Source organism: Echeneis naucrates, chromosome 15 (assembly GCF_900963305.1).
Source record: "Echeneis naucrates chromosome 15, fEcheNa1.1, whole genome shotgun sequence".
NCBI lineage: Eukaryota > Metazoa > Chordata > Actinopteri > Carangiformes > Echeneidae > Echeneis > Echeneis naucrates.
The window spans coordinates 4525459-4551476 of record NC_042525.1 but is presented as its reverse complement, the minus strand read 5'-3'; the positions used below and the strand labels follow the sequence as shown (position 1 = coordinate 4551476).

General features: G+C 45.5%; 1 protein-coding gene across 4 annotated transcripts in view; it reads left to right on the top strand.

The window, feature by feature from the left end:
• Positions 1 to 22338, top strand: part of LOC115055341 (signal-induced proliferation-associated 1-like protein 2) — a 73304-nt gene extending 50966 nt beyond the window's left edge. For 2 of the 4 annotated variants that reach the window (XM_029521071.1, XM_029521068.1), the window contains 12 exons: positions 1168 to 1422; positions 4338 to 4484; positions 5990 to 6093; positions 6223 to 6311; positions 7548 to 7921; positions 9762 to 10022; positions 12663 to 12801; positions 16516 to 16735; positions 18416 to 18547; positions 20909 to 21026; positions 21657 to 21735; positions 22192 to 22338. In XM_029521071.1, the coding sequence (XP_029376931.1) occupies positions 1168 to 1422; positions 4338 to 4484; positions 5990 to 6093; positions 6223 to 6311; positions 7548 to 7921; positions 9762 to 10022; positions 12663 to 12801; positions 16516 to 16735; positions 18416 to 18547; positions 20909 to 21026; positions 21657 to 21735; positions 22192 to 22338 (2065 nt within the window). The remainder of the gene's footprint in view (positions 1 to 1167; positions 1423 to 4337; positions 4485 to 5989; positions 6094 to 6222; positions 6312 to 7547; positions 7922 to 9761; positions 10023 to 12662; positions 12802 to 16515; positions 16736 to 18415; positions 18548 to 20908; positions 21027 to 21656; positions 21736 to 22191) is intronic. The other 2 variants (XM_029521069.1, XM_029521070.1) reach the window with 2 other exon arrangements.
• Positions 22339 to 26018: the final 3680 nt, after the last annotated feature.

The following is a 26018-nucleotide window of genomic DNA, read 5'->3' as shown; positions in this document are numbered from 1 at the left end:
ACCCACTGCTCCGGTGGGAAGCCCAGCCAGCCGCGGCCCAGTTTGATGAGAGGGTCTCACCAAGAGGGATTACTCGCCCCCTCCACCGCAGCCTATTGCAATCAGCTGGCAGTCCCTCCTCAAGCCCGTCTGTGTGTACATGTATGACCGCAGCAAAGTGTACACAGCTTTCCACCCCCCCAGTGGATCCCGGAAAAATCGACTTTGGAGAGGGAGGGCAGGGTAATCATTAGGGTCATGCTTCAGACGCTTTTGGAGAGCTAACAGAGAGCCCAGGCTGTTTAACCCCGACCCACCACCCTGCAAACCGCCCCCACCACCAACTCTCGCCCTTCTAAATATACCCAACAAGAATCTGCTCAGCCCCAAAGATTAATGTTGCATGAAATGGCATCACAGGCCGTGTCCATCTCAGACTTCTTCAGTGTTGTTTGCGGTAATGGGATGGAGATGGACGGAGGAAAAAGCCTCCCCTGTAGAGTTACTGAAGGGCGACCTAAGTCTGATTCCGTGGTAAGCTTTGATTTTTAGTCCTATTAAAATAGGGAACGAGTTTTCCGCCGTTTCCTGAGTCTGTCTGACGTCGATGATGACGTGCCTGTAAGCCCTCATTGTGCATATTCAACTGTTTGTTGAATATGTTTGTGTTTATTGTTGTCTATGCGGGTGTGTGGGGGTGCTTGCACATGGAAAGTATATTTAGACGTCTGCCCTCTGGCTGAGCGTTTTTGGACCGCGTTAGGCAGGTTTTGGTGTAGTCATGGTGACAGAAACGACCCCCCACCCTGCTCGTACTGAGGAAATGAGGGTCAGCAGGCTGGTACAGTACAGCACCAGCCGGGTAATGCAATAATAAAATGTTTGTGAAATGTAAATTTAATGGGCCCAAACCATCATAATGTCATGTAACATAAAAGCATAATAGAATTATTGATGGACTTACCACCATTATCATTATAACAGCGTGGTGTGGATATCGTCTTCTTCCTCCAATTAAACACATGCTTCCAATGAATAATAATAATGTGATAGCATTGTTATCGTTATGGTATTACATCAGTCTGTTGTGCTCCTCTGTTTGATTGTTAAAAAGATGAAGAGCTAACATTTCAGATAGTACCATCATGCTGACCTTTAAATCTTCCTGTCTCCCTCCCTGCTTCTCAGGGGCTGTTCCGAGCTTTACCGCATTCCCATGGTGGAGTACAAGGTCGACAGCGAGGGTACGCCCTGCGAATACAAGACACCCTTCAGAAGAAACACCACTTGGCATCGGGTGCCCACGGCTGCTGGTCCACCTCTGTCCCGTGGATCGCCCACGCAGGGCCCAGATCGCCTGCAGTGCCAGCAGATCCTCCAGCAGCACCAGGCAGCGATCCCACGAAGCACCTCCTTTGATAGGAAGCTGCCAGACGGGTGCAGGTAAACTACTCTTCGTCTCTCTTCTCCTGCCCTGAGCTGCACACGTGGATGAAAAGAAAAAGCCGCAGAGAATTCATTCTGTTAAATCTGCCGCTGCCCACTCCTCCCCAGACAGGTTAAACATAACGCTTGGTGTTAAATGGTAAAAGATGTGATGACAGTACGGCTTTCATCAGAAAAGATGCTGCAAGACAATAAAAGACTTGATGTTATGAACAAATTTTTCTCCACTGCGTCATAGTAATGTGCAATAATATAATAAAAGCTTTGACAAATTCTCCATTACTTCCCTATATGCCAACAAATCACTTTTAGGGGAAGAAGTGTATTATAATTAGCAGGACGTTTTGCCTCATATAGTGCTTAAAAGAAGACAAAAATAGTAAAGTAGAGAACGTTATAGTTGTAAACTTTGTGAGAAATATCAGCAGAACAGTAAGTGAATGCAAAAAATGCACACTTTTAAGACAATTTTGGAAGTCGCACTTTCTTCTCAAGGTTTTTGCAGACAGCCAGACAGAGCGAAGCTTACGCTCAAATGTCATGTCGCTCAGAAGAGCCGATCCTTTTGAGATAAAACTCTTTGAACGCTCAGCCCCTCTCATTTGGAAACCAACCACAGCAACACCAAGGGGCTGCTATGTTGCGCCGTTATTTGCATACATATAAACAGATCATTTTTAGTCCAATTAATTCACGGCCTCGCTTTCATCGCTCGCTTTAGATAACCAGGCCACACTCAGACTTTGTTCCTGTCCTAGGCTCTGTCTCTTTTGGACATCTCCATTGAGCCATGTAAAGCAGTGATTTGTTCGTTCTAATGAAACCCCTACAGTCATGATAACCTTTCCAGTGTGTCACACCGACCCCCCCTGGTGTTGCCTGTACTTACTATACTGGGATAATGGCCACCTCCTCTGCCTAATCAGAGTCCCTGGCAGTAGGAGCTCTCCATTCTCCTCTGCTCCCCCCACCCCCCCCCCTCCTTTCCCCCCTTTTCCTCCTACTCCCCCACTCCCCTCCTGCTTCCTGCACCCTGCCGAGGAGGAGGGGATGGGGACACTGACACGGCTCAGCTCATCTCATCCAATTACCGCAGAAACAAAGAGAGTGCTCTTCGCAGACCACGATATGTAGCACCCCAGAGGGAGAGGAAGTCGAGGGGAGGGAAGAAGGAGTCATAGACTGAAGAGGCCGGCCGGGAGGGAGGGAGGGAAACAGGAGTGGGATTTAATACAGTCAAATAAAAATAAATCGACATGAGGCTTCATTTATGAAAACATTATTCGGCATGTAGCTCAAACATAAAGCAGTTTCTTTTCTTCGTGATTGTTTTTTTTTTCATTATTATTCTTGTGTGGGCATGCAAAAGAATAAGTAAATAGGCAGAATATAAGTATGTATGTGCAAAAACTGCGGAGGAGCTCAGCTGATTGAAGATTCACAGTGGCAATTTGATTGAACTAATAAAAGGGAAATAATGTTGTAAAAATCAGTTGAACATTTTTGCAAGATGACAGGTGGTTCATCTGTTTGGGGGAGGGGGGGGGTGGCATCTGACAAAAAAAAAAAAAAAAAAAAAAAAAAATGTTGGCAACCACTGGTCTACAGGACACATGTTACTCTTTATTGCTTACATAAAGCATCATCCCATCCGCATATAGCACAATCCAGGTCTGGCACCGTAAAATATGACACCTACTACACCAGCCAACTGCGGCTGACTGGTAATCTCTCCTGCCTCAAATGTTATTTCAGTGCGGAGAGAAAAATGACATTCAGAGCCTCCACGCCCAACAGAACTTCACATTAAGTCAAGGAAGGAAGAGAAGGAGAACAAAGAGCAGCTGCTGCTGTTTCACATTAAAGTGCCTCAACCCTTCAGAGGAGACTAACACTTCGGCCAAGGAGGAAATGTAGCAATCTGGCTAAAGCGTTCGATGATGTGTCCTGTGATTGAGTTACTGACAGTTTAGTCACTTTCCCATGGAGGTTTAAACAAAGGACACTTGGTTTTTGCTGGCTTCTGAATATTGTGAGTCATAATGTTCAACCTGATCATTTGGGTCGGCATTCGGTCTGCATATTTCTAATGTTCTGATTGTGCCTCTGCATGTGAGGAATCAAGTTAAGAGACCCGCTCCTCATTATAAAAGCGCATGAAAGCTCAATGTCTGTCTGTTCTATTGCAGCCATATTTCCATCTGGTCATCCAACCTACTTTCCAGGCAGCAGACATAACTTGAATCCAGTGTTTATTTTTCACTCCAAACCGCCGTCCGCAGGTTTTTAGTGGCCAGGTGAAAGTAAGCAAAGAAACCTCTCGCCTCAAGATATTAAGTTTGGTCGGGGCTTACTGCAGGACAGTGAAATACACTTCAGATAGGCAGAGCTGAGTTGCCTGTCAAACGAGGGAAATGTCTAAACTTGTCCACAGATCATGTGTGAGCCAAAAGCTTAGTCACAGTGTCAAGTTTGTGTTTTGTAGCAGAGATCTCAAGGATCCTCGTGTACATAGAGACTTCTTCTGCCTGGATGCTGCACGCTGTACGGGCACGGCCATCTGGATTAGTCACTAAGGCTTATTACCATAACTAATCTCTTTTTCTGTCTGTCTTTGGAGAACAAGACACCTTCTCCCTCACTGACAGTTCTAACATTTTCTTAAGAGCTTTGCCTTCTCTGAAGTGACACCTCATAATACAGTTATTAACACTGGACAGCGAGGGAAAGACATTTATTAACTTTGGTGAACCTCTAAAAAAGGGCCATGAATGTCATGTATGCATTATCTATAAAATTAAAAAGTAGTAATTTGTACGGATGAGGTTGGGTAAAATGTAATTTCCGACTTTTTCACATGTATGGCAGTGCGAGTCACACATGTATATCTTTTGCCCGTGTTGCTTTTGCAGGACGATGCAGGATATTGAGAACCCTCAGGTCACCTCATGTAACAAGGGAGACCAGCACTACCGCAGCTCCCCCAGCAACCAGTCCTCCTCCAGTGATCCAGGACCATGTGGCAGCAGCACCTGGTCCCAGCAGCCTGGATACGATGGGTACGGGACCACAGCAGCGTTACTGTTTTTGAAGCCGCAGCAAACAGCACGCCGTCCAGGATTTTGTGGTTTTGCAGAAATGAAAGCAGCTAAAATCAATCCCACCACTATATCGGCGAGCTAGCAGTTTTGCAAAATGGCAGCAATTTTTGCCACATGAAATGACCAGATCAGCTGCCTCCCATTTTTTTTTTTCCCCCCTTAGTTGTTACAATATTTTGTAGGAATTGATTCCACGCAACAATGAAATTATGCCTGTCATTGTTCAATACCACATCCAGATGATGGTGCGTAATGAGTTTCATGTAGATATTTTATTTCCTTTAACATGTGTTGCGGTAGTTTCTATTGAATCGTTCCAAATGCTTGATTTCATGAAGAAGAAAATCATGTTCTCCTAAAACAAAAAGTGGCTTTTTGTATATTAAACCATGCAGTTTTAAAGGCTTTGAAAAAAACCAAGCTAAGTGATCTACTTTTCATTGTTGCAAGTTTGAGCGCAGCTTCCCTGCTCTGCTCTTTTTTCACTGGTTAGGGATGAGCACTTGAGTATAATAGGTGGTGATTAGAAAGAATTCTGTCTTGTCCTTCAGTGTTTCCTACGGTGACTGAAGGGCCACTTTAGCAAACTGCACTGCAATTTTGGAAAAAGGCACTCACAAAAATTTTTTTTTTTGTTAAAAATAATCAGCAAAATAGAAATTCTGGAGGGAGCAGGAGGAAGAAATTGATGAAGCAGAGGCCGTGTGGCCCCTGCCAACACGGCCACAGCCACACCGCCTTTTCTTTTTGTCATCAAACTCTTACAGTTCACGTCTTTCAGCCCTGCACTTAGGACTATCGATTTCTGTGCAATAGTCTGCTGTTTTTCCTCCTTCCAGTCGTATAATGGCTTGCAGGGCAGCACAGCTTCAGACTGCACAGGCGTAACATCTGTCAGACGGAATCGTGTACATGAGCAGGATCCTTCAGAGAAAACGGTGTCTGTAAGTGGTTACAGACCATGACAGGAGGCTTAGCTGCACACTGCTGCCGTTCCGTCAGAGGCCTCAAAAGTGCACCGAACTCTCGCCGTGCCCTGCCAAAGCTGCCACGATGCAGAACCACACACACACACGCACAATTCCTCTCCCATTGATCCCCCGTTACAGTCTTTGTTAAAAATCACGAGGCACCATGGCCTCTGTTCGGCGGATGTCGCCTTTATTAGCTCTTTAAGGTTTAATTAAGACCCACATTGAGAAATCTGCTGCTCCCTTCCCTTTTGTCAGGAGCAAGAGAGCGCCTGGCATGCCAAGTCAAATGAAAGAACGTCTCTTGTCAGCGTTGTCTGGCAGCTTCTTTATTCTATTATAAGCTCAAGTGATTCGACCTTAAATGATCTTGAGCTAATTGCTGCACGTCTGTGGTAAATCTGTGGAAGCCTTTCTCTGACTCGAATACAGAGCTCACTCTGTGGACAGGAGACAATTTACAGCCGCCTCTCCTCCCTTTTCTCTCTGCAGGTGTCCCTCCCCAATCCTCCATGAGCGTGCCGGGGACATCCAAGGTGGAGATGGGGAGATCCACAGGGAGAGAGAGCCCACTCTTGAGAGAACCAGGTCTGCAGGTGAGTCAGTTTTTCTTCTGACCTGAGCATGTCCTTATTCACGTGCGTGTAATATCTGGAAATGCGTGTTTCCAACGGGCTTCACTTGCGCTTGATTCGTGCTTTCTTTTCATGCCTTTTTCTACACAGAGGCCAAATGGCACATCCCCTCCACCAAGATCCTGAATCCTCTGAAGCAAAGAGAAGGAGGGAAAGACTCCCCCAACAAGCTGTCCAGGGTAAATGTCTGACCTACTTCCATTTCAATCTGACAGGAACTGCCCACGTAACGTTTTTTAAAAGTCATTGTCAGACAGGGCAGAATGTTTAATTCAGCCTCTTCAGTGTGTGTGTGTGTGTGTTTGGATTGGAACATTTTGCACTGTTTTACTCTGCCAGACTTGCTTTACACCACATCATCATTGGAGTCGGGGCGAAGGCAGATTGCCCTTGTTTATGGGCTCTGCAGCAATCAGCAGCTCAATTGGGGTGTTTAGCTTGGTGTCGTCCCCTCTGGCCGCTCTTTACACTTATCACTTCCCCCTCATCAGCTTTCTAACGGGAGGCTCATCTCATCACCATTTCTGGTTGTTTCACACTTTTCTAGGACACATTTTCCTAGAAGGTTGAATATATTAGGTTTTTCCAGCCTCTCATGTTCCCCTATTTCAACATTCCCTATCACATTTTTACACCATCTCTTTTTTTTCTCTCTCTCTCTCTCCTTTGATGCTGGAAGGCTGACACACACACAGAGCTAACAAATTTCATTTCTTTCAGCCAGTATTGCTTTAACCCAAACCAGTGGATGAAAACTCAGATCTTTATGTCTCTAATGCACAGAGCTCGTTTCCTCGAGCCGTGGTTTTTCATGCGATACAGTTCACATCACCTCCATGATTTAGTAGCGTTTAGCACAGCTCACTGAAGAAAACAGGTCAAAAGTTTATATTACCTAATTAATCTTTTCTTTCCATCAGCCTGCTTTTCTCAAGGTTGCTTGGTTTCGATGGATTTTGAATGCTGTTGATTTATATTTTGGAGACACTGAGGTTAAAGTTGGGGTTTGCAGGAATATAGTAGTAATTGGAAATGCTGCTGTAAACTATTAGCAACATGCTACAGAGCCACTCATTGAAAATGAAGGCAGCAGCCTGTTACCTGTCCAGACTTGTCTCTGTCAAACTGATTTCTCATAGCTACCAGTACAAAAAGGTCACAAACAAACTGTGACATTTACTATAGTTTTTTTGGTTTTTCTTCCTGATGGCTGATTTTTCTTCATGACATTGTCATGGGAACGGTCGCCCCAGTCATAGGGACATGAACATGAGATGTAGCCTGATGGGTAAACTCCTCCCATCTGCTGTGTCAAGCACGTTAAAACAGCTGAATTAGAGAATAATTTCCAAGTTTGACCTTGTCTGATATGCTGTATGTCTTTCTCCTTCTGTTTTTCTCTGTCTCTGTACCAGACGGGTGATAAAAACTCAAGCCACTCAAGTAGCAACACTCTCTCAAGCAATGCCTCGAGCAACAGCGATGATAAGCACTTTGGCTCTGGAGATTTGATGGACCCGGAGATGCTGGGCCTCACTTACATCAAAGGGGCATCCACAGACAGCGGCATTGACACCAATCCCTGCATGGCCCCTGGGGCCCGGGTGTTGCTTCAGGGCAGGATGGGGGAGCAGGGACACCCCTGGGTGTCTGAGCACCACGAAGACGGGGCATCAGAAGAGGAACATGGGAAACTGTACTTACCGCAGGGCTACGCTTCTGCCATCATGTCGAGTCATGTGACAGATGGCAGCATAGGGGACCTGAGTGAGATCTCCTCCCATTCAAGGTACAGTGCAGAGGCGATTTTAAAGTTGCTATATGTATTGTTTGTTTTGTGAGAACGCTCGCTGTTCGGTTGACATGAAATTAATAGTTTGGGGCTGTACTTGCTTACATACACGATTAAGGATGCATAAAATCGTATGCCATGCTTAACCTAATTAAAGACCAATAGGACATATTAGAAACACTAAATGAAGGAATATCTTCCAGAAGTGTTCATTCCTGCAGTAGAGATTCAGAGACTCTCAGCCGTGAAGCTGTGGAGATCTAGCATTGTACTGGGAGACTTAATGTGGTTGTTTCTTTAATTTTCACCCGTCTATATACTGCGGCTGATGTCAGAGCGAGCCTGTTTTCTCCTCCTTTGTGTGCAGTTACTTCATTCTGGAGTGGCTTAATTCAGGGTGATTATATATGGAGCCGAGTACACAGCGCAACATCACATCATCCACCATGGGGGGGGGGGCACTCGTCAAGCCATTATCTGTTGTTGTTTGAACGTACATGGAGGCAAACGAATGCACAAAAGGATGGTTGCTGGCTGTTAGCTGACCTTTTCACCCAGCCGTGCTCGCTCTCTCCTGACCCACAGAGCCTGACTTATCCAGCTGTGCTGAAGCTGGTGGGTAGGGCTGCTGTTGGGCTGGAGGGGGGGGTCATCTCTCACCATTGTCCAAGCCCTCCTCACCAGACTAAAGTCCATCTGGGGAGGAGGAGGAGGAGGTGTCAGAGAGTGCCGGCCCCGAAGCCAATCACAGTCTGTTTCTATGAGATAGAATGGGTATCAATTTGTTTATGCCGCGCAGGATTGTGTTACCACAATCTGTTCAGATCATTGACCTGGTTGGGAAGTGTCAGAACTGTTCATTCCACGATATCATTCAAAAATGAGCAACGAGCCAGTGCCTTCACCTTGAAGCTCCGATGCTTCCCACCTTCTATGTAATGGTCTTTGACACCGCGGTGTCATCCGAACAAACAGTGAAGCAGCAGGAGCACATTTTGCAGGGTGTGGCCCAGATGGTCATGAATATGGAAACGGAGTAGCCTCCCAGCTAAAGCCAACTCTGATGTCTCAGGATATTTTAGGAGAATGTTTTGTGTTTGCTGAAAGTTTTCCAGCAAATAACAGGATGTTCAGAATAAAACGTGGCATCGTAGTGAACCTGAGCAGTTTATTTTAATCGCAGTGCAGCCGGGCAGCTAACGGATAAATCTGCACAAGGCAGGTGGCTTAAAGGACAAAATGTCCTCTGTTATATTTGTGATGAGATGAACAGGAAGCACCACAAAATGTGCTTCTCTTAAGGATGTCTTCACATTACAACTGACATTGTGACTAAAGAAAAGGAAAGATATGCAACTGCACATTTTGATTTTCTGCTTTACCAGATCATGTTTGTTTTGTTTCGTTCTTTTAAGAAGCGGAAACGTTAGGAATTTGAATAGACACCACGGGATTAGTGAAAATAAAAATGGTGTCGTCCGGATTTAAATGAACTGACCCTCTTATCCGGTCTGTCAGTTGATATTTAACTAAACAGTGACGGGACAAAGTTCAGGAGGAATCGTCACATGATCGACTGAATGTGAACGAAGGGGAGTGCACAACGTGGTGGAAATGATGTCATCCTTTCCCCGCCAGAAGCATCACAATAACATTTTAAGTTTAAAAAAAAAAAAAAAATCATCATCATTTCTCTGCATCTGACACAGCTTTTTTTTTATTGTTACTGTTTTGGTTATGCTTTTATACAATTTTAGGTTTTCTATTTCCTTTGTTTGAAATTCATTCATTTTTTGAGTTACATTTTGCTTTATTTATTTTTTTGCTGTCTGATCAGTGGCTCACATCACTCTGGCAGTCCCCTCGCCCGCGGGGCCAGATACTGTATGTCCGCTGACTCCTCCAAGGTGTACACCATCCCCCAGACCAGCAGTTCAGGGCCAGGGCCCGATCCGGGGCCCAGCTCAGAGGCCTGCGGACAGATACGGCCTGAGCCCAGTTGCAAACTCCCAGTGGGCATGAAGACGACAGATGATGGTGATGATGGTGATGATGAAGCCCACAGCACTGAGGGACCTCCCAACATTTCAGAGTGTGGGTGAGTGTGTGCGTGAGAAAGAAAGCAAAAAGAGCGTGTATGAGACGCAACAACATGGAAGGGCTGCCACGCTTTGGTTTCAATTCACATGGCTCACATTAAGTTCAGTGCCAGCTATCATTTACATTTGATCAGGCTAATTTAACTCATCGCTGCTCCTCCTCTCGCTGTGGAGACACACTTCATTCCAATACAAGCATCACCCCATCCGCGCACCCAGTGTGCACAAACTGGGCCTGATTGAAGCCAACAGCCACAAAATAAATCAGCTCAATGAAGCTGTGGACCTAATACACTTGGCACATGTCACTTGTGGTTATTGATCGCTCCTGTGAAGCCGCGTCCCCCCGGACTGCCAGGCTCAGCCGCGACCAGATCAGCAACTCTGCTGGGATCCAAACAGCAAATCCGCTGACTGCAACACACCGTCGCCACAAATTCAGCTTATGGACACCAGCCACAGAGCAGCCTGTAGGAATACTGAAAAGGAACAGTATACTCTCCTCAGACTTTATATGAGCAGTGATGACTGACTGTATCTGTCCAATGATTAAATGGTTTGCTGTAGAAGACAGAGAGCCATTGATGGTGAAATTGAAAACCAGCCTTGATGCTGTGAGCGTAAATGTGTGCGTGCACTTGTGAAAGTGTCTGCGTGCCCACTCGGGGCATGTTTCAGAGGAGAGCATGTGAGATTTGCCCTGGAAGAAACCCCCTACTCTGGGTGCTGAGTAATTTCATTTAGTCTGTGAAATTTGCCACTTAAGGATTGTGTGATTGATCGCATGCACTGAAGTCATCTTCTGCCGACTTATGAAAAAGCTCTGTAATTCAGTTATCCTCCCCATTGTTTGTTTAGATATTCCTACAGTTTTATTTCATCTTACATAACAGTGCCTCGTGATAAATGGCCTAATATTACTCACAGATATTGTTCTAACATAATGAAGTTTTTCTTCCCCCTTTCTAAAAAGTTTTCTCATTTGCTCTAACACTGTGTGTAATGCAGGATGTGAAAAAATGCCCCTAACCCCCGGCTGTTTCTTTCTTGCTTCTGCTTCCTGTTCCAGAGGAGCGGAAAGCTTGTTAGCCTTCCTTCTCCAAATGCTGTCTGAGTATTCAAGGTACAGAGTCAGTCACAGTCGACCCCGGTGACCCTGCAATAACCCGAGTCCACACCTCCTCCCCCTTTTTCTGTGCCACCGCCCCACTGCTCCCTTACGTGCTGGTCCCGTCATGTGGCACGTGCTGAGAATGGAGGGCAACCAGCTGTGCATCAGCGGCTGCGACATTTCTGCCGTACCTCCTGCAAAATCCTACTGCTGTGAACTGTCCACCTGCCAGACCCCAATCCAACATTCTCCAAGTTTCTCCAGCTGTGTTTCTGCTCGGCTGTTGCTCAAGATATAAGCAAACCCCCCACCCCCAAAAGCTTTAGTGCACATTTAAATCAATTACTTTTAAACAAGTAGGTAAAAAAGAATGTGAAAAGGTCACACAATTAACATAATGCAAACCTAAAATGTTATTTCATGATGCCTCCCTTTATGTCTTCACCAACAATCTCCCAAAAAATCTCCCTTTACATCGACCTTTATTACACTTTCTGATTTTTCTATGTCTCGGCCAAACCTTAACTTGCTCTGCAAAAAACACCTATTACACATTGTAGGCGTTAAATAGATGCTCCCTTGCAGCAGAATAACCCGTAATTGCAAAGGGCAGGGCCTTAACTTTGATCCTGCCTTCTCGTAATCACTGGTCGATCATGTAAGAACAAACTGGGAAAGGGGGGAAAAAAGACGGGCTTATCCCTTCAGTTTCAGCACAAAGTTATGAGTAAACAGAAATTGTACTCCTTTGTTTTGGAGGCAGCCTTCAGAATAAATAAATTATTTTTCAGGCTGAGATCTCCTGGATCAGTGAGAGCACATCTGCCCGTCACACGCGGACGTTTGTGCTACCCGTTCATATATTTAAGGTGTAGTTGCCATGGTGCCAGAAGCTTAAAACAGGGCAACTGTCAGCAAAAAGTGTCTCTAGGTAGCCATCGCAACCGGGCGGTCCCATCATCTCGCCATCTCATGTATGAGTATGTATCCCCCTGTGGTCATGTAACGCTGTGCCAACAGCACTCAGTGTGTCATGCTCGCAGGCTGTTCACTAAAAGCAGAGGACTCACAGTCACACGGCTTCACCAGCGAGGTCAGCTGCACCTTTCCCCCCCGCACTGCCCTGTCTCTGTGTGTATTTTCAGCCCCCCCACCCCCTCTTTTTTTTCCCTCCCTCTTCCTTTCTACCTCTCACAGTGCTTGGCGTCACCTTCACCGTCTTTTTAATTGTGGGTTTGATAAGAGTGAGATTTGACAGGTTGATATTTGAAAGACGTTTTTTCTCCTTAGCTTCTTCTCCGTTCCTTTTTCCTTGCAGTCACCTCTCTAGCATGGAGCGGGGAGGTACCCGATGTTGGCATGCTAAGACGGGTCCGCCTGGACCCTTTGTGTGATACTGACAGCTGTATCTGAGGCCACGGGCCCTTTCAGCCCAAGCGGCGATGGCTTAAAGCCTCCCCTGCAGTATGTGGTTCATGTGACACCTCTGATGAGCTGTGCTCTTGTCCGTCCTCTGTACTGTCCACAGGCAGCTGTATGCTCAGGAGGCCGCCTGCCGGCTCCAGGCTGCTGAGCGAGATGGCAAGTCGCTGCAGAGACTTTCGAAAGAAGAATACCTTAAAATGATGCTGCCCGACAGCCCTCCAGGAGCAGAGCGGAGTCGGAAGGTGAGCTCGTTGTGTCTGCACTGAGTGACCCATTTCTAAATTGTATGATAAATGTTGTGTATTCCATGTTATGTGCAAATAAAACCTCTTGAAACTTTGAAGGTTTTTAAGATAAATATGAAAAAGGATCTACTGCGACCTCTGAGGCTGTTTTCTCGCGCTGCCTTCACAACCGTCATTCAGACAAGGCCACAGCCAGAGCAGATAATGTCTTTCTGGGAAGCAAGTTAAAAGAGGACAAACATCTGCTGCCTATCAGCTGGTTCCGAAAAACCAAAACAACTTCCTAAGAAGGGTCCGATGTTAACACTTGACACAAAGCACGGCAAAGCGCTTTGCTAACTTCAGACCAACATAGTTGTCACCCCCCCCAAAGCACCGACATTGTTTATATAGCAGATAGACTTGGTCCATCTGAGCCCGCGGGCACTCTGCCTGTGACACACAAGCAGACTGAGCTGCTTCAGATATTTAGAGAAGTCCAGTGGAACATGATGATCCAACCCTTAGACAACCCTCTTTGGTCTGGTCTGGTATATCTGCCATTGTGCTTCCCGTTCTTCACCTTGACTAAACTGCCCTTCTCACAATGATACATGTAAACAAGTCCCTCAGACCGCACACAGAGTTGTGCGTGTGCGTGCCAGCACTCGGCTCTCTGGTCAGTCGCAATATGTAATCAGCTCGCCACAAATTCTGTACAGAAAAGTTGCACCGTGATTATAACAATCCACCAAGGTGCAAGCACAGCTGGCTTTTAAAAAGAATGGGAGATAGCACTCGGATTTGTTTATTTCATGTCTCACCCAAAACATTCACCAAGTACAACTCTTTTCAGCCATGCATCTCAGTTAAAATAGCAAAAGTGATAAACATACCCTAAATTCACTTGTTTCATGCTCTTTGGACTGCGGTGCTTTGTTCTGTCAAAATGCAGCCCCTTGTCTCTCTCAACATAAGACCCTATCAGTCCCCACTGACTGGCACAGGGTGTTTAATTTAATTTATAATGGGGACCGAGTTTGCTCAGTCGGGATGTCATGGATTAAAAGCAGGAAGTTGCAGAGAGTGCATTGATGTTTGATGTTCTCGGATCCCGCAGATTCTATTAATTGCATCTTGAGTTCCCTGCGCCGCCCCCATCCATTATCTACCAGGAAAGGGACCCTGGAGACATACAAATGGGTTATTTTTTTCATCCCTTGTGAATACAAGTATGTCCTCTGGCACAGACAGGCCTTGTCCGTCACAAGAAGCAGCCCAGTGCACTGATTAGTTTGTCTTGTTGTTGTGCAGTGAGCTTACAATATAGAAATATGGTACTTTCAAAAGAACAGGCAGTGTCAGCAGCGGTCTAAAATGAAAAACAGGTATATCAGGCCTGCACTTTGATTTCCTTTCATTTAGTTCTATCTTGTTTCCTGCAGAGAGGGAAAGAGCAGTAATCAGTGGAGAGATGCACAGTGCTGTCTGCTGGATTCAAAGAGTAGTCTTTGTTGTAATCTCACTCTCCTGTCTGATTCAGTTCAGCAAAATACTGCGTGGAAAAGCAATACCAGAGAGAGAGCACAAAGCCAGACACTCAGACCGTACACACATCTGATCCCAATGAATACATACTGTTCTTTTCTGGGGGGGCAGCATGTTTTCAATCATTAGCTGGCACAGAAAGGAATCAAATTACAGTAATGACAATCTTGGAAATGCCATTGATTTATTTTCTGATTTAATACAATCTGACTTGGTTAATTTCCTCAGTAATTAAACAGAGTGTACGGTTAAGGTTAATGCATGTGTCACTTCTGGTAGTCATCCAGTGCCGTTCTTTGTCTGGGCAAGCAGGTGCAGGGAGATTTTCCGTGCCAGGCGAGGTGGCCGCTGGGACGCCCTTCCACACACGGACTATTGTGTGGCTGACGTAAAGGAAAGGCCTCTCGCAGCTCATTCTCCCACAGCGTTCCTCTTTTGAACCTCCTGTGGGAAAGAAAAGAAGCGTTTGAGTCGGTGGTTATCCAACACATCCTCCCAAGTGGCACGTCAAAGGCTTCCAACGCTGGTTGTTGTCTTTGTTCTGTGCAGGCGGAGAGGGAAAAAGAAAATTTTCAGAAACCAGGAAGAATCTAGCTGGATGTGTCACTGATGTCTTGACTGCTAAGAGTGTTGCCATCATACAAATTAATTCAAACAAACAGCCCAAATCAGGCTGTCTGCTGCCAGCTGAGCTTCATTTCGAAACGCTAAAATAGTCTGTAATTTTACAGGTTTGATTAATACAATATTTTGTGCTTAATGTGCACAGCAGGATCAGTTAATCCATGCCAAGATGTTTTCAGAAAGCCTGATGTGGCGCTGGAGATGTCATAAATAGATGGTTTCTGAGAAAACATTAAGCCCATTTGCCATGATTCCATTTACTGCAGCTCTAAATCTGGGCTTTTTTTTTCTCACTCTCTCTCTCTATAGGAGCTCAGCAAAAATCCTGTTTGAAGTTGTTTTGATGAGCCAGAACCTTACAGGGTCTAATCTCGTAAAGTTGGGTGGGAAAATTTGCAATAAGAGAGAGACAACCTTGTTAAGTTAAAACCTCTGAGATGTTCTTTGCAGGCTGCATATGTACGCTGCTTTGAATTCCAGTATATATCTCCACTTTAAAGACGCACTAGATGTTTGTTAAATTCTCACCATGGGATTTGTGGGGGGATCTGTCTTTGAAATGGAGATGGCTGGGTGTTGGCTTGCGGGGATACCAGTGTCGTGTTGGTTACAGCTGGGAAGCCAAAGGCAGACATTTACCCATCTGGCCAACTGCCCCGCATATCATTTGTGGCTACTTTTGATGTCATTGCTGCAATATTTATGTAAGCTAAACGGGACAATGATGGATGGGATTGGCGTTTGTGGTTTGGTGTGTTTAAACAGGAGATCCTCTGTCAAAATTCTGGCCACAGCCGTGAAACTCTAGTATCTCTATAGTGGCTTCCTGTGGACTCCTCTCCGTGCAAAAATCACCCCCTTCCCCTTATGCTATTCAACCTCACAACTTGTGTGGTTGCTCATCCTGACCCCGTTGTTGCCGTGCATAAATCTTAAATTCTGTGCAGTGCACCAGGAGGCATCTTGGCATCTTTTCATATTTTTATAGACTAGTGTTGACAAGCTATATCCTTGTTTCATGTCTTGCATTTGATAAAGTTGTTTCGCACCAATCTTCATTTTGTGCAAGTGATTCCTATTCGTCCAGGCCCTCCATTTGTGCTTATATTATTTGTGGACACAATCTTTGCCTTTTCTGTCAGTGCAACAGCAGTGTTCTTTTTAAACTCGTATTGTGGCAGCTGCGCTGAGTCCTCTCCGCCGTCCGCAGCTTCTCACATCAAGCTCAATGACTATTGGCTGCCTCTGTGCGGTGACCTTTGTTGCCACCTCCACAAGCCCTGTCCCCAGTTTTACCACTCTGCCAGACACTCTCCAGCTGTGCTCGATCCATCTGCATTTTACTGAGGGCAAAGACGGTAATTGATTCCTGACACTACTCCCTGATCACCCCTCCTTACCTACCCGGCTGCCCGCTCGTGTAAACCTGCTGTGCTGAGGAAGGGCAGGGAAAGGGCAGACATGGGGTATTTGCCGGTTTGCTCGGAGGCCACTCAGTTCCATCCTTTCCATTATTGTGACAGTTTCTTGAGAAATTTCTTATCCTTTTCTGTCTCTCAGGTCTCAGCAGTGGGCAGTTTATCTCCAAGACGCTCCTTATACCGGACGCTGTCGGATGAAAGTGTTTGCAGTAATCGTAAGGGCTCGTCCTACACCAGCTCGCACAGCTCCATGCTGGACCAAGCCATGCCCAATGACATCCTCTTCAGCACCACCCCACCTTATCACAGCACGTTGCCTCCCCGTATGATTCACAACCAAGGAGCATCCAATCTGAGAAGTGAGTACAGACAACTCTTAATAGGCTGGCTGGTTTAGCAAATATAAAGAGCTGCATCCACACAAATATTACTCCAGCCAGATAAGCATTTTAGCTCTGTGGCAGAAATAATATCACGTATAACCTGACCACTGATATACAGCCAGCATGTGCGTGCTGTCGTGAACAGCACATCCTCTGTTCTGGAGGTGTTTGCTTAGTTGCAGGAAAATGCCACAAATGAGAACAAAGATTTCTCAACGTTGGCTGAAAACAATGTGGAGCTGTCGGAGCCCCGAATTCCTCAAACAATGGCAACCGGGTTGCTAAAAGTTTATTGTTGAATTGATTTCAGCTGTAAATTTTGCAAGAGTGATGCGTTCTTTGAAAGTAGAAGACATTTGTGTGGATGTGGCCTTAACCAGCGATGCCACAGAGAAGCGACTTTAAAGAGAAGAAGCAGAACTCTGACCTCTGACACACCACTCTTACACTACTGCCCACTCTGTCTGCATGGACAACCACTTGTGTCCTGCCAATATCATTAGAACAACTGGTACACACACACACACACACACTGGGTGAAGCGGTTTGCACCTTGCAAAGGGGGCCCGCCGCTCCGTCTGCATTAAGCAGACACCTGTCACTCCTGGCCGGTATTCCCCAACTGCGTATGTGTTAGCAACAAGAGGCGTGATGTGTCCCGCCTGCGACGCTGCAGCACTTTAAAGATCTCAGACATGAACATGCCTATTTTTTTCCATCAGTAGTGCCACAATGTCTGTCATACATAACGTTTCATTCACTCATCAGTCCCTGCCTGCCTCCCCTGTCTGTCCCCCCTTTCTCATTACCATACCGTTCCTCGCCTGTCTCCCATCGACGGTCGTTACATAGAAAATGGCTTTTGGAAAGACATTTCTCTCTTTAGCGTCTTCCGGCTGTCAACCTGATGGATTCCTGATTGTTTTGAAGGGTAGTTGAGCAACAGGCTTACTGAAACAACCCAATTTGGTAAACAGTGAATCACTCAAACTGCAAGACGCTGGATAAATTGAAAGGAGAGTGTCAGCGTCACCTCAAGCTCGCTCTGTCTATTCTCTGCTTCCCCTGTCGTGTTTTTCTAAATGCCCCTCTGCAGAATGGGAGCTTGTTTATTGCACTCTCTGCCTTTCAGGGCTGAGAAGGGTGGAGGGAGAGACGGAGGGGATGGAAAGGAGATATTGATTGAAACATGAAGACATTCACTTAGACAAGTCATTTATCACTCCTCAAACAGCCAATTGCAAGTGCTATGCAGAGAAGGTGTTTTAATGCACTGCTAGCCGGCCGTGCCGTCACCCTGGTACAAAAATATTCCTTTTAAAGTCCAATTGTTTAGAACCTGCAAGAGGATTTCTTACGCAGACACAACTGATTGGAGTTGGGCTCAGCCGAAGGGATGATTGCGCAGGAACTACTTAGGCGAGCGCAGGCAGGTTAGCTGGTTTGATGTGTAGCCTTGATTTAGGTAAATATTATCTCTTTCAAAAGTGACGACTAGTCCAAACACCCCCCCCCCCTCCCTCCCCCTTTCTGCCTTCCCCACTCTAAGCCCCTCCATTCTCCCAAACCCTCTTGTCTGAGGCAAACTGATGGGCGACTCAGATTAGTCCTAAACCCAGGCCGGACACTGATCGGGGTGCCTGCCTATCTCTGCAGATGAGTTTTGGTTCTCTGACGGCTCCTTGGCGGACAGGTCCAAGTTCAGCGACCCGGGCCTCATGCCCCTCCCAGACACTGCCACAGGCCTGGACTGGTCTCACCTGGTTGATGCAGCACGAGCCTTCGAAGGTAACCAGCCTGGTTGAAGCTGCTGGCACCTTTTGCAACTCACCCCTCCCCCTCTTCTCCCCCCTAACCGCCCTGGCTGCTTAGCACATGTGTGTATCTATTTGTGTGTCTTTAACCTGCAAGTGCTCTCTGGCTTGCATGTGTAGGTTTGTGTGGTCTGCGTGTTTGTGTTTTGTTTTTGTTTTGGTTTTTTTTGTAGTGTCTCTAAGTACTGTAGGAGGTTACTTTTAGGAATCGTTCAGCTGTTTGCACCTTTGCTCTGAGACCCATTGTGATTCACATCAAGCACCATAACTTGGAAATGTAAGAAATCATTTCTCAGCCCAGAAATGGAGCCAATTTTCACACCACAAAGCCAACAAGTCATCACTCAGTGAGATGTCTTTCGCTATGAAGCTCTCGGGTTTTGAGTTTGTGGTAATTTCCTGCCTTGGCCTTTTGTTAACCATCATCTGACCATCTGAATATGGTCAACTGAAGCTTCTTTTTTTTTTCATCTTCTAAAAATGAATGTAAGCATCTTATGTGCTCCTCCTCCCCCCCAAAAAAGTTTCTCTCCTTATAAAGAGTGAGAGTGAGACTGACGTTGCCTCTCGTCTGTCTGAGCATTTTTGGTTTTTGTGTCAGGGAGAAGCTATTTAGGAATCGAGCAATGCACATCAATTCACAAACAAAACGAGCAATATCGTTCCCATTTTACTCAGCCTCACCTCTCCATAACCAGCATCATCACTGTTCATCTTTTTTCTTAGTTGAATTACATTATTTGACCTCTCCCATGCCAGCGTATTCGCCATCTATCACGGAAACTCTGAACACGCCAGCGAGTTTCTTTCCACTTGAACTCTGGCTGACCCCCGAGACCAGCGAGCAGGCAGAGTGGTGTGTGACCGTTCATTTGTGATAATTAATGAGTCCTCTATAGAATTTCCTCTTTGATGCATTTATTGCCACACAGCCTGGAGCGTATCATTTAACACGAGCGGGATCAGTGGAGATGATGCAGAGTCTGACTGGCAGCAAGAAGGTAGTGCTCACGGCAGCCAGGCTGGCCCAGAAAAGCCCCGTGTAAGCTGGAGTCTTGTTGCTGTGCAGAAAGTGGCTCCAGGCTGCCATTGTGCCTCGTATGTTTACCCAGTGCTGTTTAGAGCCGGGGGGATATAAGAACGGCAGAGATGTAAAGCATACATGACCTTCATGACCGTGGTCACATGCATATCGAGCGACTGCTCATATTCTTGATGCAAAAAGACAGGTTGGATTGGCTTGCGGCCCCCACGCATTTGAAAGTAGAAGCAGATGGAATTAAAAATGAGCCTCTGTAAATTTCAGAAGGTTTTCAGTGCAGTAAAAGCTGAAAAACCAGATTGTTTTATTAGTCCCTGACAAATAAACAAGGCACCCTGCGGTCACTTGTTTTCCCTTCAGTGTAATCTGCTTTTCTATGACAGTTTTTCCCTTTTTTTTTATCCGTTTGTCCACTAAATTTGTGGATACACTAGGTCATGCCCCCCCCCAAAAAAAATAAAAAATGACAAGCACCTTTTCTGTGCCCATCACTGCTTTCCTCGAAGTCTTTAATCTTTCTTATGCAGCCATCAAATATGAGGCAAATGTTCATTCATATGTAAATGTAAGCTTGGTCTGTCTTTTCCTGCCTTGTCTGAGCATCCAGCTCTGGGCTCCATCAGCCTTTGTCTTGGAGTGGATTAGCTTTCATTTGGGGGCTAAATTAATGGAAGGGTTTCCTTAATCTTTTCTATGAATATGCAGATCCTCCTATCTTCAGTCTCAGACCAAAGGCTTGAGAAAGAGAGAGTGGTTTCTAAAGGAAAGAGCATTACGTCTTAAAACTGAGCAGTCCCTAAGTGTAACATGCCAAGTTTAGGTTTTCCATGGAGCTTTGAGCAAGCTTAAGGGCCTGATATGGTAAAACAAGCATGACTGGTGGCTTACAGCTCTCTGGGATTCAGCCTATTATGAGCCAAACAGCTGTCGGAGGAAACTCAGAGGGTTGAGGGCACTGGAGCAACACACAGGGGACTTATGTTATCTGTGATTATCAAGAAATGCTCTGTTTACCACCTTGTTCCTGATGGTCTGGTAATAGATCCCCGAGTATGGGACGGCTGCCTTTGGCGGCTTCAACCAAAACCTTTCATTCATACAAGGCATGAATGAACCAGACCATCCGGAAGGAATGTTGCTGCTGTGTTGTCCCGCTCTATCTTAGCTGCATGTTGAGATTCGGAAATGCGCTGGTGAACACATTTCCCTTTTTTTTGTTTGTTTGTTTGTTTTTGGTTTTTTTTGATGCCAAGGCTCGATTTTAACCTGTGATGTCACCCGTTCTGTCTTCAGACCAGCGCGTGGCGTCCTTCTGCACCATGACGGACATGCAGCGGGCCGAGGCTTTGCAGATCTCAAGAGAGCTGACCAGACGGGTGGTGGAGGCAGAGGGAGCGGCGTTGGAAGCAGAGTAGGCTTTACCGACATATGCAAACACACAAGCACCAAATGCTTCGGCGTCCCTTGACCCGGTCTGCAAATAGTGACTGGCCAATCATAGCTTGGCATGTCCATAGGCTTTGTCCACACAATGAAACACCGTGAAAGAGAAGTATTCATGCAAGAGAATTAATAGGCAGTGTATTATTATTTTTACAAAGCCAAGAACTCAAGGACAATGGTGTGCAGGGGTTAAACTTTCAGGCTATCACCGTCCAGGCTGGAACATCCACTGAATGAGAGCCAAGGTCTTAGTGTATTCAGGTTTTGTGTAATGTTGGCAGCTGTGTTCTGCTCTCTGTGGCTAGGAAAAGATTCAGATCCAGTGCAACATTTAGCTTGGTTGGGAAGTCATTTCTCAGCCTTGGTACAACACCCCGGTTCATATATTTTGCCGGTGAATGTCAATGTATTGCACGTAATGAAATTCGTGTAAAGACCCAGTGTTTTAAAAGCAATCAATACTTATTGTCAACTTCCAGCTGACCAAATTGTCCATCATCACCCTCCGGATCCTGCTAGAAGGTGTCACTGTGATTTATTTGTGAAATACGAGTCATTCATGAGGCCTAACAACGTCCCACGCTGTGTTCCCCAACAGCAGCTCTCCTTCCACACTGACCGGCAAAGTCAACCAGTTGGAGGTGATCCTCAGGCAGCTGCAGCATGACCTCAGAAAGGTGAGTTTATGTACATCAAGCCCGTCTCTTGATTATGTTTCCATCACCTTTGTGTTCTCCTCTTCCACGTCTGTGACACACAGCTGAGAAAAATAGACATTGACTAATGGGTGCCCCGAGGTCTATGTAATACAAACTCGTCCACTTAATTCAATATCCTGCTTCCTTTCCTTATTGGGTCCCAGCCCAACACTCCCCCCCCCACCACCACCACCACACCCCCACCCCCATTCCCACTCCCACTAATGTGCTTAAAATGGAGAGAGGAAATGCACTTTTATCAGGACAGAGAAATAGCTGCTTTGCCATTTTAATGCCTCCCATTTACAGGGCTCTGACGAAAGACGGATGTTATTGTAATAACCGGGGCTTTTATCAGCCTCTTTTCTATCCATTTGTTTTCGCTTCATGTCCCGCTGTTGATTGTGTGTGTGCGCGTGTGCATGCGTGTTTCAGGAAAAAGAGGACAAGGCCATGTTGCAGGAGGAGGTGCAACACCTGAGGCAGGATAACATGCGACTGCAGGAGGAGAGCCAGACAGCGGCGGCTCAGCTCAGGAAGTTCACAGAGTGGTTCTTTCACACCATCGATAAGAAACCTTGAACGAGAGAGAGAGGGAGGGAGAGAGAGGGAGGGGGGGGGGGGGGGGGGGGGGGGGGCAGTGAGAAAGAGAGAGAGAGACCTTAAGAATGAGATGGAGAGAGCGAGATGGCCTTCTCTCCTTGTGGGCACCCATTCAACTCCTACTTAGGACTCCCCGATGACCTGCCGGCAAACAACTTTAAAACAACCCATTATCAGCCCTCCGAGTATTCGAGACTCTTTAAAAAGCCCCCTGCTTTAGGAGACCGTCGTGCAGCCCCACGTGGAGAGACTTGACCCCCCAATCTGGACCTTAAGTTTTGGGATCCACCTCTGTCTGAGGTGCAAGGCTGTCGATGCCGTTAACGGTTTCTCCACACGGGCTAACAGGACTCCGGGGAAACATCCTGGAGCAAAATCGAGGAAGGCAAACCCCCGGGGGCCCCCGCCCAAGTCCCTGGGATCTCCTTACAGTAGTGGAATGTAAAGCTCATTTACTGTAGTCAACATATAGTCTACCTACGTATGTCACGTCAGTCTACTGTACTGTATACTCAGCTGTACTGTATCGTACTGCGCACACTGTCACGCAGCTGTTTCAGTGCCCGCCTTCACGGATGCAGGAAGGTGGGGGAGGGGAGGGCGTGTACTCGACATAATGAAGTGGTACTTACTGTCTGCTTGCACCAAGAAGAATCCACATGTGGCGGTCTTGAAACGTACCGTTGGGGCGGGAAAAAAAAAAATATGAATGTAGCTCAACTGAGACCCTTTTGTTTCACTCTGGACTTTCTGATTCCCAAAGTCACAAAAGAGTTCAAGGTTTGATGTTTTTGGGCCATTTTACTTTGAATTGATTCCACGCTTTTTGTTTTTTGCTTTTTCTTTTTTCCTCAGTGTTGTATTAGAGGGTCGCAGGGCAGTAAATTTTGATGTTTCAAGGTGCTTTTCCCGAAACACACACACGTTTGTCAGTAGTTTCCATTCACTGTCACAATGTCCTAGCAATAACAAAGTGGTAGTTATCAAACTGTGTTTAAAAGAAGAAAAAAAAAAACAAACAAACAAAAAAATAGAAGTTAGCACAAACGTGAAGAGTTCCTGTTGAGCAGCAGTTGTATTTGACATGTATTTATAAAACAGGAAGAGACTGTGCCTAAAACTCTTGGTTGTAAATGGATTGTTTCTCTTTGCTTTTAGTCGTCTTTTATAAACACATGCTTTGTCTGTGGCTCACTGACTGAAAAATTATGTGTGTGGAAGTTTGTGACTGAGTGTGCGTATGTGTGTGTAGTTTATCACAGCAAGATGTGTTCTTATGCAGTGGTTTCTAGAGCATTAGAGCAAGCGCCAGTGAACCACACTTACAATGCCAAATGTGTTTATTTCTGTATATACCTGCCACAGAAGTGTCTTGTATTTAACACTATTATTTAAGCTTATTTAACCTAAAGTTGTTTATTTTATTAAGGGTATTTGGTTTTTTTTCTGCACTAAGGAGAGATAAAGCTCTGTCTATGTTGTAAAGTGTGTAGCTTGCCAGGGCAAAAAAAAAAAAAAAAAAAAAACAACAAAGAAACAAACGAACTATATATTTAAATATATAAATGATGATTTTGGAGATTCCAACATTTGGATGCTGCTAGATTACAGTTTGCTGGTTTGTATGCTTTTAAAATGTCTCTCTCCATAAAACTGTCTCATCCCTGGTGGGACACTGGTTGCGTTTTTGTTTTTGTTTTTCTGAGTTGTTTTTGTTTTTTTTGTCGTTGTTTAGTTTTTTGTTTTTGTTTTTTTTTGTTTGTTTTTTTTTTAATAAATGTAGTTGTAAAATTAAGTAATTTGCTGTCTTCATTATGTTACATGTATGTTTCTGGCCTTCTGGCACCCAGTTCATGCACTGTTTGCACAGAGAACATCTGTGTCCCGTATTTATGCTACACTGAGCTAATCATCTTAACTTTTAGCTTTAAATTTGTTGTGCAGACATGACAGTGGTATCAGTCTCCTCATCTAACTCACCAGTTGTTTAATACAACACATATGTCTGGATCTACATTAAGACATTTACCTGGCAGCTGTTACTTTATCTCCTCAGACTTCTATCAGTCATATTAAAGATATATTTTGGGTTATTTGGTGTATGAGCCGGTCATACAAAGACGAGACTATTTGAAAAGATCCCCACAATAACTATCTAATATCCACTGAGATGTACGCACCCTCTAAAATATTTCTAAGGTATTTATCTTCCATCAAAACAAAAAACATCAAAACCTCTTTGGTGTTACTTTCCCTCCACCATAAGCAAGAGGGCAAGGCAACTTTGAAAATGTCTCAATGCATTAGCTTTCCGATTAGGAAATAAGGAAAAAAGACATTTTTTGGTGGATGAAAAATTGCAGATCCTTGAACATTGGAGTTGGCCTCCATCGGGAATCGGGAACTTAGTGACCTAACATGTGCTGGGAAAACATACAGCAATAAAGTAGATAGATTTGAAAGGAGAGTTTGTGCTCAGAGTAGGCAGAATGAAGATGGACTGGAAGCTGAGTGCACGTCCTCATCGGCCTCACGATGACTGTTCTCCAGACGAGAAACAAAGAGCTAATTCTGAACAACACATTTTGTTGAGCTGCCACAGGAGACAACAAAGATAACAACCTCTTCTACGCAGCGTTTTCATCCTGTATTTTGTAAACAGCAGGTGTGCTAAGACTTTCAAGGAAACATGAAACCATAATGTGTTTGGGACTTGATTCCCTGTGAGTTTCTGGAATAAATGACAGATGTTGCGTTCAGCGTGGGGACAGCGAAGGACTCGCTGAATAATTAATCATCTTTTTGGGCGCGGAGAGAGAAACAATTAAATTTGTTTCCTATTTGCCACGCAAACCTCCAGCTTAGCTGCTGGAGTGAGGTCCAATCTATCACAAACTCTGGGGGGGGCTGTAGCTGCAGTGGATTGTGGGTAAGGGCTGTTCTGGCCATGTCCTTTTGGATTTATTAATTTATTTTTTCCCAGGTTGTCCATTTCATACTCTGGTTGACAGATTTTAAGACTAATAACTAACAGAACAAAATGATGGAGTGGTCAAAGGTAACGTCACTGCGACATCATCATGTTTTGAAACCTGACTGGTGGGCGGGGGCATAAAACCGCCACGCGGTAATTCCACCTCGTTCTGCGGCAACTTAGCGTCGGCGCTGTCAGTCTGAGCTTATGAAACAATTTCAACAAAAGCAAGTAGCTTCATCCAAGTCAGACCATTTCATGAATGAACCTGGAGGTGGTGATACTACCAGGCAGCCTGCTCTCTCTCGCCCAGAAGGCGACTGATCTCTGTCAGGCTACTCCACAGTATGGCCCCCTTTAAAATGCCTGGACTGTGTGTGTGTGTGTGTGTGTGTGTGTGCGCGCGCGTGTGTGGATGAATTAGCAGTCTGGCCAGGACCAACGTGCACTGAGATGAGGTAGTTAATCTACATGTGTGCGAATGGTGCCAGGGTGGCAGATGGGAGCTCACGGTGGCACAAGACCAAAGTGTGTGTCTGTTTCGATTGGAGGAGGATTCCAGGGTGTGTTGCGTACGCTAAGATCAGGAGCTCGACGAGTGACTGAAGGGAGGAGATGTGCCAAATGGCTTTCATATTCGGGGAATCTGGAGAAATATCTGTGAACAGACGCCAGGTCAGCAGCA